Source organism: Vicugna pacos, chromosome 11 (genome assembly GCF_048564905.1).
Source record: "Vicugna pacos chromosome 11, VicPac4, whole genome shotgun sequence".
Classification (NCBI taxonomy): domain Eukaryota; kingdom Metazoa; phylum Chordata; class Mammalia; order Artiodactyla; family Camelidae; genus Vicugna; species Vicugna pacos.
The window spans coordinates 33,379,754-33,393,172 of record NC_132997.1 but is presented as its reverse complement, the minus strand read 5'-3'; the positions used below and the strand labels follow the sequence as shown (position 1 = coordinate 33,393,172).

At 37.2% G+C, this 13,419-nt stretch overlaps 1 protein-coding gene across 6 annotated transcripts in view; it reads left to right on the top strand.

The window, feature by feature from the left end:
* Window positions 1-13,419, top strand: part of LOC102543616 (uncharacterized) — a 68,710-nt gene that overhangs the window by 47,387 nt on the left and 7,904 nt on the right. For all 6 annotated transcript variants that reach the window (XM_072971077.1, XM_072971075.1, XM_072971076.1 and 3 more), the window contains 2 exons: window positions 11,272-11,398; window positions 11,677-11,772. In XM_072971077.1, coding sequence (XP_072827178.1) covers window positions 11,365-11,398; window positions 11,677-11,772 — 130 coding nt within the window. In that variant the 5' untranslated portion in view covers window positions 11,272-11,364. The remainder of the gene's footprint in view (window positions 1-11,271; window positions 11,399-11,676; window positions 11,773-13,419) is intronic.

Genomic DNA, 13,419 nt, shown 5'->3' with positions numbered 1-13,419 from the left:
GGTTTCTGCTGAGAAATCTGCTGCTAATCTTACTTAGGATCCCTTGTATTTGATGAGTTGCTTTTCTCTTACTGCTTTAAAGATTCTTTTTCTTTATGAGTTTGTTTATAATGTTTCTTGGTGAATGTATTTTGAGTTTATCCTACTTGGCATTCTTTGAGTGTTTTGGATGTGTAGGTTCATGTTTTCCTTGAAATTTGGGGAATTTGGGGCCATTATTTGTGCAGTTATTCTCTTTCCTCTCTCATTCTTCTGCAACTCCATAATGTTTATGTTGGTCTGCTTGATGGTGCCGCCTAGGTTATTTAGGTCATGCTTATTTCTTTTCCTTTTGCTCTGCTCCTCAGACTTGATAATTTCAGTTTTCCTATCTTAAAGTCAGATGATTGTTTTATGCATTCTGAAATCTTGTTAAACTCCTTTAGTGAATTTTTCATTTCAGTTATGGTACTTTTCAGTTACAAAATTTCTGTTTGGTTCTTTGTTGTAATTTCTATCTCTTTATTGATATTCTTTTTTCATTTATAAATTGTTTTCCTAGTTGCATTTATTTCTTTGTTTTATAGTTTCTTTTTGCTTTTTGAGTATATTGATTTAAAGTCTTTGTTTAGAAAGTTCAGTGTTTGGTCTTCCTCAGGGACATTTCTGTTAATCATATTTTTCCATTGATTGGGACATACTATCCTATTTCTTTGTGTGACTTGAATTTTGTTGTTATTGTTGTTGAATCTCGACATTGCATATTATAATGTTATTGTATGTTGTATAATATAGTTTTAGAAATTGCTTTCTTGCTTTTCTCCATTTTGCTGTTCTTGACTGTTGAAGGCTTCAGTTACCCATATGACTTTTCCAAACAGCCTTTTTTTCCCCAAAGTCTATATTTCTTGTCATGTGGGGCCATTGAATTCTCTGTTCCTTTAGCTTGTGTTCAGTTAGTGTTTTGACAGACTTCCCCTTGAAGGCTGGGATAAAACTAAAGCTGAATAAACCTCCCAAACCTCCATCTTTCACAGTCTTTGCAAACGGGCTCTGTGCTGGGGTTATTTAGTACTTAGCATGTCCATATTCAACTGTCCTAGCTTTCACATCCTGCTTGCAGTGCTGTAGAGATCAGCTGAGGTGAAAGCTTAAGGTCTTCTGAGCTCTTTTCCCAGCATGTATTCTGTCCTGTGTATGTGTATGGCTTTCTAAATTCCCTGGTGTATGCAAGTGGTTTTGATTATCTTATTTTCCCAAAGAAGATACTCTCTCCCCAACTTATCCCCAGGCTTTAGGTGATCTGTTATGTCTCTACTGTGCAGGTAAGTATGGATTTTTCTTATTTTTGAGCAGTGCAGAAAACCACTGCTTTTCAGCCTGGACTGAGGGTTTTTTTTTCCCCCTATGATTAAAAATTATTTTTTATTTTTACTTTTTTTGTATAGTTGATTTACAGTATTATGTTAGTTTCAGGGATACAACATAATTTGATATTTGTATATATTGCAAGAGGATAAACAAGATGTGATTTTTTGCAAGTGTTTACTCTTTTCCCCTATGTCACATGTTTTATAGAAATCATTTTACTAGTTTGCTTACATGTTGAATATTAATAATTTTTTCATTTTTTCACTCTTTTGTATTTATTCCAAGTTTCCTTTTGACTTGATAGCACTGATGCCATTAGATAGGTGCCCTAAATGGGCTCCCAGATGACTGTTACAATCCACAGCCACTAAGAAAAGGATAATACATTTGCAAATAAGTAAGGGTAGATTGTATTTCAAGTTATTATTGTCTTTTCTTGAATCAGTAGGAAAAGGTGTGGTACAAACAAACTTTCCATGCCAGGCAGAACTGAATTTGAATGCTAACTGGTTGCGTTTTGCCAGTTGTGTAACCTCGGGCTAGTTCCTTAATTTCTCTATTTTTTCCATTCTTAACAATGATGTGCTAATAATTTAGACTTGCCTATAAGCATGCAGGTTATTTTGTTGTCTCAGTAGTAAAGGTAATTTGTGAGAGCAGTAGTTCTTGTAATTTAAGAATGGCCATGTGTGAGGCCCTTCAGGTGCCACCCTGCTATTAGCTCATGTAATTCCACCAGTTTTGGAGTTAGCTTTCACTTTTACATCATTTTAGACCTGATAAATGCTAGTGAATAAAGTTTTATATATAGAAGGCACACAGAATGATTTATTCAAGGAAACATTGTAAATGGGTGAGATATTTTACCTGAGTTTGAGTTCACTGCAATAAATGACAGTAGACTTGTCATTTTTTCTTTTATTGCAGATTTTTTCATCTCATTTGCCTACTTGAGAACTCGTCTTTATAGCTTTAGATTTTCAGCTGATTGGTGGAGCAATGCCACTTCTCATACTTCAGGGCATCACAGTCTCTGAGTCCTCGGCATGTGACAGTGTCCATGGGCATGATGGAGGGATGCTTAACATGCATGTACATCCTTCGGAAGTTAGCAGTCTTATGCTACCTGTTCAGTAAACCACAGAACCACTTCCTTTCCATTTATGACCCCAGTAACTGTCTTCTCTGGCTTTACCAGAAACTAGTTAATGCTGGTCCCTTATATTCTCAGTTCTTTCTTATGTCACATGCTGTTTTGACAAATTAAATTCTGATATTTTATAAAATGTGTTCAGGGATTTATGGTTTATAGTTTTATGATCTACTTAGTTTTCTTTGTTGTATTAATGGCTATTTGACTGGTTGTATATAGTTCTGGGTGAAAAAATAGTTATTGTCCTCAGGAAATTGTAAGCATCTCTTTTTCTATTTCCTTCTATTACTGATTTTTGCTGAGGATGAATCAGGTGTCAGTTTGAGTCTCATGTCTTTGTGGCCAGTCACTGCTTATTTACTTTCATAGGCTTTAAAGATTGTTAATTATATTTCAGAAATGTAATCATATTGAGCTAGACATTTTTACATTTTTTCCGGAAATTTCTTTGTATTTAAAAGTGTTAATGTATGTTCTTTAAATCTGAAGATTCATGTTTCTCTTCAGGCAGATGTTCTGTTGTTTCTTCTTTTATTACCTCTATTCTGTGTGACCTGTTCTGGATTTCTTTTAGAGTGGTATTTATCTCCTGGATTCATCCATATTTTATAAACTCTTCATTATTTTTTGATTTTTATTTTTTATGAGAGATTTATATAATTTTGTATTCTCTATCCAATTTGTTTTCTAGTAGCTTTTGGCAATATTTGTCATATGTTTCCACAATTAAGCAAACATGAAAAAATTTCATTTTCAAGTACTCTCTTTTTTATCTCTGATGGATTCTTGTAACAGTATTTTAAAATGTATTTTGTCCAAGTATTGCTACTCAGCTTTCTTTTGGTTTCCATTTGCCTAGAATATTCTTTTCCATCTCCTTACTTTCAGCCTGCATGTGTCTCTAGCTGTTACAGAGAGCATATATATGGGTCTTGTTTTTTTTTTTAATTTATTAATAGGCTTTATTTTTTTAGAGCAGTTTCAGGTTCACAGCAGAATTGAACAGAAAATACAAAGAGTTCGCTCATAGCCCTCCCCACCCACACATAAATACTCCCCTACCCTCAACATCACTCATCAGTGTGGCATATTTGGTACCATCGAAGAACCAACATGGACACATTATTATCAACCAAAATCCATAGTTTACATTAGGGTTCACTCTTGATGTTATACATTCTATGGGTTTTGATAAGTGCATAATGATGTATAGCCACCACTATAGTATCATACAGAATAATTTCATTGCCCTAAAAATCCCTTGTACTCCATCTATTCATTCCTTCCTCCCTCCCTCTCCCCAAACCTCTGGAAACTACGATCTTTTTATTGTTCCTATAGCTGTGCCTTTTCCAGAATGTCATTTGGTTGGAATCGTATAGTTTGTAGACTTTTCAGACTGGCAAGCTATTTAAACTTACATAGTTATGAAAGGAATGAAGCCAACCACAAAATAAGAATTAATTCAACAAGATACATACACCCTGCTATTAACAGCAACATTATGTATAATTGCCAAGATATGGAAGCATCTTAAGTGCACATCAGTAGTTGAATAGATAATGAAGATACAGTATGTGTGTGTGTGTATAGACACACATACATACACACATATATATAATAGAATACAACTCACCCATAAGAAAGAAGGGTATTTTGCCATTTGTGGCCCTTCATTCACTTTTTTTTTTCACTTCAAAACCCAGAATTTTATAACTGGCATAAACATTTCTGTTACATCAAAAACATCAAAATACCTAGAAATAAACTTAACCAAAAAGGTACCTGTACTCCAAAAATCAAAATGACACAAAGAAATGGAAAGAGTTCTTGTGCTCTTGGATTGGAATAATCAACACTATCAAAATGGCCACACTAACCAAAGCAATCCACAAATCCAGTGCAACCCCCATCAAAATACAAGACTCTTCACATACCTAGAACAAACAATTGCAAAATTTATAAGGAACCACAAAAGATATGGGTCTCGTTTTTGTATCAATTCAGCCAGTCTATGTCTTGGTTGGAGTGGTTAATCTATTTACATTGTATATTCTTATTGCCATTTTGTTAATTATTTTGGTTTTATTTTGTAGGTCTTTTTTTCCTCTTACTCTGTTTTGTGGTTGATGACTAGAGAAATTTCTTTAACATTTATTGTAGAGCTGGTTTGGTGGTGCTGAATTCTTTTAGCTTTTTCTTATCTGTGAAGCTATTAATTTCTCCATCAAATCTGAATGAGAGCCTTGCTGAATAGAGTATTCTTGGTTGTAAGTTTTCTCCTTTCATCACTTTAAATACATCGTGCCACTCCCTTCTGGCCTGCAGTTTCTGCTGAAAAATCAGCTGATAACCTTATGGGAGTTCCCTTGTATGTTATTTTTTGCTTTTCTCTTGCTGATTTTAATATTTTCTCCTTATCCTTAATTTTTATCAGTTTGATTACTATGTGCCTTGTGTGTTCCTCTTGGGCTGATTTTATGTGGTACTCTCTGTGCTTCCTGGACTTGAGTGACTGTTACCTTTCCCAAGTTAGGGAAGTTTTTGGTTATTATCTCTCCAAAAATTCTCTGAGGTCCTTTTTCTCTCCGTTCTCTTTCTGGGACCACTATAATGTGAACATTAATGCACTTCATGTTGTTTCAGAGTTCCCTTAAACTATCTTCACTTCTTTTCATTCTTTTCCCTCTTTTCTGTTCTGTAGTCGTGAATTCCACTAACCTGTATTCTAGCTCACTGATCTGTTCTTCTGCCTCATTTAGTCTATTCTTGGTTCCTTCTAGTGTGTTACTCATTTCAGTAATTTTATGCTTCAACTTTAGGTATTTATATTTTCTGACTCTTTGCTGAAACGTCCCCCAGTGCATCTGTACTCCTGAGTCTCTGAACAGCTTCACCATCATTAGTCTAAACTCTTTCTTGGATAGATTGCCTATCTACTCATCACTTATTTCTTTTTCTGAAATTTTATCTTGTGTGTTAGCCTGGATGATACTTCTCTGTTTCCTCATACTTTCCATCTTTGTATTTGCATTTTTAGGCAGGTTAGTTATGTTTCTCAACCTTGGAGAAGTGACCCTCTGTGGGAGACATACTGTGTGTCCCAGCAGTACATTCTTCTCTTGTCACCCAAGGGCCAGAGTCCAGCTGGTCCCACGGTAGAGTCTGGCCTGTGTTTGTGGATTCCTTCCACAGGCTTTGGGTTTGCTGCTTTCTTACTTCTGGTGCCTGCCCCCTGTTGGATGAAGCTGAGCTAGAGGCTTATGCAGGTTTCTTGGCAGAAGGAGTCAGTGCCTGCCCACTGCTGGGTGAAACTTGGTCGTGGACCTCTGGTGGTTAGGGCCCTGTTTAGGGGCATGTCTAGAGGTGTTTATGGCTCAGGAAGTCTGCTGATGGGTGGGCCTAGGTCTTGGTGCTGATGGCCCCTTCAAGATGACAGCCTCTAGGAAAGCTCATGTAGATGAACACTCCTGAAATGTTCACCACCAGCTTTTATGTCCCCTAGGTGATCTGCAGCCATCCCCTACCTCCCCTGGAGCCTTGCAAAACCAGCAGGCAGGTCTGGATTCCTATGAAATCACTGCCTCTGCCCTTGGACCTGGCACACATGAGATTGTGTGTGTATTTTCCAAGAGAATGAAGTGTCTGTTTCCTCCACTCCCATGGGGATCCTGAAGTTAAGTCCTGCTGGCCTTCAAAACAAAATGTCCTGGGGTCTTCTCCTCCCAATGCCAGAACCCTGGTTTATGGATCATAATGTGGGGCTCAGAATGCTCACTCCTGTGGAATGGCCTCTGCAACTTAATTATTCTGTTTGTGGGTTGCCCACTTGGTGGGTATGAGGCCCCGATTATACAAGCACGCCCTTCCTGCTGTCCCTTTGTGGTTCTGTCTTTATGTTTCCAGTTGAAGATCTTTTTTTACTAGGTTCCAATCTTTTTTTCCCCCAGTGGTTGTTTAGCAGTCAGTTGTGGTTTTGTTGTAGTCATGCGGAGAGGAGAGCTCGTGGTCCTACTACTCCTCCATCTTGACTCCTCTCTCTGATGGATTCTTATAGCTAACTATTCTCACTTTATGGAGAAGCAGTATTCTCCTGAACATATTTGAGGATTCTATTTAGAATATCTCAAAACTTTCCCATATTTTTGTACTTCCCCCCTTAATCTTCAGTCATTCTGTTCATTCTGGTGGCTTACTTTTAATGTTTTGGTTTTCCCTTCTTGTTGATAAACCATCATTTTTCTCTCCTGTTTTTCTCTGAAGATCTAGTTTGATTAGCACAGGTGACTTGGTAGGTAAGGATGCAGATATGGATGTATCTTACCACAGACTCTCACCAGAAGGTTCTGTAGGTGAGTGGGTAGGGGATGGACATGGGAGGACTCTCCTTCAGGCCAGGCGGAAAGGAGGCAGGCAAGCAAGCAGGAGGTTCCCCCTTCAGTTCTTGAAATGGAGAATGGTATATCCTGAAATTAGAGCACTAAGATCTGTTTCATTAAGTAGCTGCTTTAAAAGAAATACATGCTGTTATGGAGGATTGAAGTGTGAGAAGCTGCATTTCTTAGCTGGCTTCACTTTGGGCAGAACTGTCTGTATTGTTCATATGCCGTCATCCCTTGGTATCTGCAGGAGATTGGCTCCAGGACCACCCATGGATACCAGCATCTGTAGACACTCAATTCCCTTACATAAAATGGTGTATGTAGTATTTGCATAAAACCTATTCACATCCTCTTTGATTTTTTTAATGTTTTTTTCAGTTTTATTGAGATAAAATTGACATGTGGCACTGTATAAGTTCAAGGTGTGCAACATAATGATTTGACTTTCATCATGAAATGATTACTGCAGTAGGCAAAATGAACATTCATCATCTCATATAGATACGACATTAAAGAAATAGAAAATTTTTTTTCTTTGTGCTGAGAACTCTAAGGATTTACTACTCTTAATAATGATCATTTATTAACACACAGCAATGTTAATTATCTATCATGTTGTACATTACATCCCTAGTACTTATCTTATAACTGAACATTAGTACCTTTTGTTTACCTTCATCTAATTCTTTCTCCTCCTGCCTCCATACCCTACCTCTGGTAGCCACAAATCAGATCTCTTTTTCTATGAGTTTGTTTGCTTGTTTTTGAAGTATAATTGTCCTGTAGAACTGTGTTAGTTCTTGGTACACAACATAGTGATTCTATGTACATTTCAAAATAATCACCATAATAAGTCGTTATCATCTGCTACAAAGATATTATATAATTATTGACTGTATTCCCTACACTGTTCATTTTTCACCTGTGACTCATTTATCTTGTAAACTGCAAGTTTTTGCCTCTTTAATATCCCTCACCTGTTTCTCTCCATACCCCACCACCCTCCCCTCTGGCACCCTCCTGTTCTCTGTATCTATGACTCTGTTTCTGTTTGGTTATATTTGTTCATTTGTTTTGTTTTTCAGTTTCCACATATAATGCAATCATATAGTATTTGTCTTTGATTTATTTCTCTTGGTACAATACTTTTTAGGTCCATCCATGTTGTCATAAATAGCAACATTTCATTCTTTTTTATGGATGAGGAATATTCCATTTTGTGTATATGTATACATAGATATATACCATATCTTCTTTATCCAGTCATCTGTTGATGGACGCTTAGGTTGCTTCCGTATCTTGGCTATTGTGAATAATGCTGCAGTGAACACAGGGATACAAGTACCTTTTCAAATTAATGTTTTCATTTTCTTCAGATAAATAGCAAAAAGTGGAATTGTTGGATTGTACGGTAGTTCTGTTTTTCATTTTTTGAGAAGTATTCATACTGTTTTCTATATTGGCTGCGCTAATTTATATTACCACCAACACTGCATGAAGGTTCGTTTTCTCCACATTCTTGCCAATACTTGTTATTTGTTGTCCTTTGATAATAGTCATCTGACAGTGTGAGGTGGTATTTCGTGGTTTTGATTTGTATTTCTCTGATAATTAATGATGTAGCGCATCTTTTCATGTGCCTGTTGGCCATCTGTATGTCTTTGGAACAATGTCTGTTCAGTCACTTGTCCATTTTTAATTATTTTTTTTTATGACTGTCAAGTTGTGTGAGTTCTTTGTATATTTTAGATATTAACCTCTTGTTGGATACATCTTTTGCAAAGTCTTCTCCCATTCAGTAGGCAGCCTTTTCATTTTGTTGATAATTTTCTTCAGTGTACAAAAGCTTTTTAGTTTGATGTAGTCCCAGCTGTTAATTTTTGCTTTTGTTTCCCTTGTGCAAGCAGACACATCCAAAACATATTGCTAAGAATGATGTCAGAGAGTGTACTGCCTGTGTTTTCTTGTAGAAATTTTATGGTTTCAGGTCTTACATTTAGGTCTTTAATCCATTTTGAGTTTATTTTTGTATGTGGTGTGAGAAAGTAGTCCAGTTTGATTCTTTTGCATATAGCTCTCTAGCTCTCCCAGAACCATTTATTGAAGAAGCTGTATTTCCCCCATTGTATATTCATGCCTTCTTTATGGTAGATCCTCCCATATACTTTATATAGTCTCTAGATTACTCTAATACCTCACACAATGTAAATACTATGTAAATAGTTGTAAATACAATGTAAATTCTACGTAAGTAATTGCTGGTGTGTGGCAAATTCAGTTTTGCTTTTGGAACTTTCTGCAGTTTTTTCCCCAAATATTTTCAATCCACAGTTGGTTGAATCTATGGATGTGGATGGAACCTGGGCACATGAAGGGCTGACTATGTAGATTTATTAATTTTTTTTAATGTGTCCCAGCTTTAGAGAATGACTGCTCATCAGCTTTAGTCTTCACTAATTGCTGGGTCTCCACAGAGTAGGGGGCTGCCAAGGTGCCCTGGGAGTCGGTTATTTTGTCAGTGAGTCACCCTTCTAACTACCTTTGCTGACCCCTGCCTGGTTTGAAAGCTTAGAGCTTGGTGGTCTCTGGCTGTGGTTGAAAGCCGCTGCTTCTGCCTACCTGTGTTTCTGTAAATTGTAGGCATGGTGCCTCTAGTTTCCTTCATCTGATGCTATTTACTAATACTATCCAGAAGTTACATGAAATTGTCTTTTTTAGTGTATTCTGTTACTTGCACATTTGTTTGTCTTACTGTTTCTTCCACTTCTATTATTGGAGGCATCAGAGGCAGATGTGTGTTTTAAGTCCATTATCTTTAATTGGAAATGTCAGATATTTGTGAAATTGTGCTCATTATTTTCCACTATTCTCTGCATCTAGTTGTGTTCTCACATTTCAGAAAATTTCTTCTCAGCCTTCATAGCCTACTTTTCTTTTTTTTCCTACCAGCCACTCAGATATTGGTGTTCCCTCACATTCTGTGCTGGTATCTCTTTCCTCAGTCTGTCTCATTGCCATTTTCACCCACATCCTTATTTTCATAGTAAGCCCCTCTACTGAACTCCAGAATCATCTGCCTCACCTTTAATGAGTATATCCACTTCCATGTTCTGAAGACATTTGGAGTCCTGTATGTATGTCTAGTATCTGTCTCATTGTCACCGCTCTTCCTCCTGTTTCTTCAGACTTGACAAAAGTTTCCAGAACCTCCAGGGCAGATCACGCAGACCCTCTGGGAGTAAACTCTTCCTCTCTCCCTTTGCTCAGCAAGTTCCCTGTGTAGCATCTTCACTGCTGCCCCCCTTAATTTAGTCAATCCAACTCCACCTTACTCTGGGATCATTGCTTCTTCAGTGACAATTAGTTTGTATAACTGGGACAGAGGTGTATATTCCCACTGCACGATTGGCTTCCTGCTGTTCACAGCAGGGACCTGCGGTGAGTGGAGGTGGGAGAAGGGAGGAGGCAAGGCCCCAAGGGAGTGTGTAAGATGGTTCTGCACACATCATATGTTGTCAATCCCTTTGGGCATGGGAAGAAAATATTAGCTGGTCTATTTACAGTTTTATCTGAAAAATAACAGAATTAAGCTCTCTTCAAATGTGAATTGGCAGTATTTTATTTAATTTATAGATATAAATAAAACTGATGATTGCTCAAGAATTTTAGGGATTTAGGTGAGTGATTAAATACTTAGAGATCTCTAACAGGATTTAAGTCAAATCAATTAGCTTCTTTCCTCCCCAGAATCTCTTCCCCCTGCCTCTGCATCCTTTATTTTATCACAGGTTCAGACCTGCTCTCCTGTCCTGTTGTGCAGTCTGTTGACTTACCACATTTTTTCAGGTCTTCTTAACTTTCATTGATATTTTGCCAGATATTTATAAAGAAACTGCTATTTATATTTAATCACTGAAAGTTTTATCTGCTCAGTCAAATCCAAGGTGCTAACACTCTCACGTGAACTTGCACAGAACCCCGGTATGATCTCTATCTGCATTGCACAGATTTGTGCTGTGGGTCCTTTAAGTCCTATGTTGGGTATGTCTTTATATGTTTCATTATAAGAGTAAGTTCTTTCAGACCAGGAAGAGTATGTTATTCAATTTGGAATTCTCAAAAACTAGGACAGATCTGGGCACATGAGGGCATGCAGATACTTTTCCCTTAAGTAATAAATTAATTCACCAGTGGTATTTCTACTGTGATTGCTTTTTTAACTCACAAAGTGTAACACAAAACAAGTTATATAGTAGAGGTCTTTTGTAACATTTCTGGTCAATTTTCAATAGTAAAAATGGTAAAAAAAAAATTAGTATTTAAACACTTTTTCCCACAACACCTGATTCAGACCATTTCAGATTGAGTAGAAATATGTTTTCCTAGGGATCATTGTCATTCAGAGACGTGACTGTGGGCTTCACCTGGGAGGAGTGGCAGCAGCTGGACCCTGCTCAGAGGGCCCTATACAGGGACGTGATGCTGGAGACCTACAGCCACCTCCTCTCAGTGGGTAGGTAGCATTTGTTTCCCATGTAGACCCCCAGTACACATGTCCTTTTTTATTTACCTGTGGAAGTTTTGTAGAATATAATAATAATTTAGGTTGGGGATTCAGAGGTGAAGGACAATTTATCCCTTGTGGGTACCAGAAAGAATGTGTTGTCCTCTGTCCCATAACAGGATTAAATGAGCATTTTTAATTGTACTCTCTTTGAGGTATACTGTCCTCCTCCTTCAGAGGCCCCAAAACTCATCCAGTTTGTCTCATGATACAATTCTCATTTACAGGGTATTGCATCCCTAAGCCAGAAGTGATCCTCAAGCTGGAGCAAGGAGAGGAGCCATGGATATTAGAGGAAGAATCCTCAAGCCAGAGTGTCCCAGGTGAGTTAGTGTGAGTAGGAGCCAGATGGAGGTTAGGAGGAAATTGGATCACAAAGGGTTAGTTCAGAGATTAAAGCCATTGAAATGGTCTTTAGGAGTCACTTTTTAGTGGCTCTGGACCTTTGGAAGTAGCTTGTTGACATGACTCAAATATCCAAAGTCACTGAGTCACCCAGTATCTCCTATTGTCACTCTCATACCCAAATGGTTTCCTTCTTTTTTTTTTTTTTAAGGTATATATAGAGTTAAATACACAGGGTTTAAGTGTTCAAGTAAATACAATTTTGTATATGTACAGACCCATATTTCCATTATCAAGATTAACATATGGAACATTTTTTTAGCACCCCAGGAGGCTCCCTGGTGTCCTCTTGCCAGTAAATAACATCTCTCCCTTCTATTATCACAGATCAAGGTTTCCTGTTTTTAACTTCAGATAACTGCAATCATACAGTATGTACTGTATGTGTATTTGCACTGTATATGTACATACATACACACTATATATATGTGTATATATATACTACAGATACACACATATGTATATAGTATCTAGCTTCTTTGGACCAGCACTATGTTTGTGAGATACATGTGTATTGTATATATTTGGAGTTTTTTTGCTTTGTATTGCTGTGTAGTGTTCCATTGTGACTATTCCAGAATTTATCTGTCCATTTCATTATTGAAACACATTTGGGGTACATATTTGAAACACGCTTGTTTTAAGTATATTTATTTTGAAATTTGGGGCATTTGAAAAAGGGTGTTACAAATTGTTTTACTTGAAGTATAGTTGATTTACAGTATTATATTTGTTTCAGGTGCTCTATTTAAAATTATTACAAGATAATGCCTATAATTCCCTGTGTTATACAATATATCCTTGTTTTTCATCTATTTTATACATTGTAGTTTGTGTTTGTTAAACCAGAGCCCTAATTTGTCCTTCTCTGCTTCAGTCTCCCCTTTAGTTACCATAACTTTGTTTTCTGTATCTGTGAGTCTGTTTCTGTTTTGCATATACATTCATTTGTATAATTTTTTAGATTCCACATATAATTGATATCATATAATATTTGTCTTTCTCTGACTCACTTCACTAGAGCATAATATTCTCTAGGTCCATCCACATTGATACAAAAGACAGAATTTATTATTTTTTATGGCTGAGTAATGTTCCATTGTGCACTCGTGTGCGCACACACTCACGCACACGCACACACCCCCTAAATGTTCTTTATCCAGTCATTTGTTGGTCGGCATTTGTGTTGTTTCCATGCCTTAGCCATTGTAAATAATGCTGCTGTGAACATTGGGGTGCATGTATCTTTTCCAATTAGTGCTTTTGTTTTCTTTGGATATATACCTAGGAGTATTATCTGCAAACAATGACAGTTATACCTCTAACCCTCCAATTTGGACATCTCTTACTCTGTGTGCGTGTGTCTATGATTGCTGTGATTAGGGCTTCCAATACTATGTTAACAAGTGGCGATAGTGGGCATCCCTGTCTTGTTCCTGGATTTAATGGGAAGGCTTTCAGCTCTTCACCATTGAGTATGATGTTGGCTGTGGGTTTGTCATAAATGGCCTTTATTATGTTGAGATATGCTCTGTCTATACCCACTCTAATGAGAGTTTCTATCA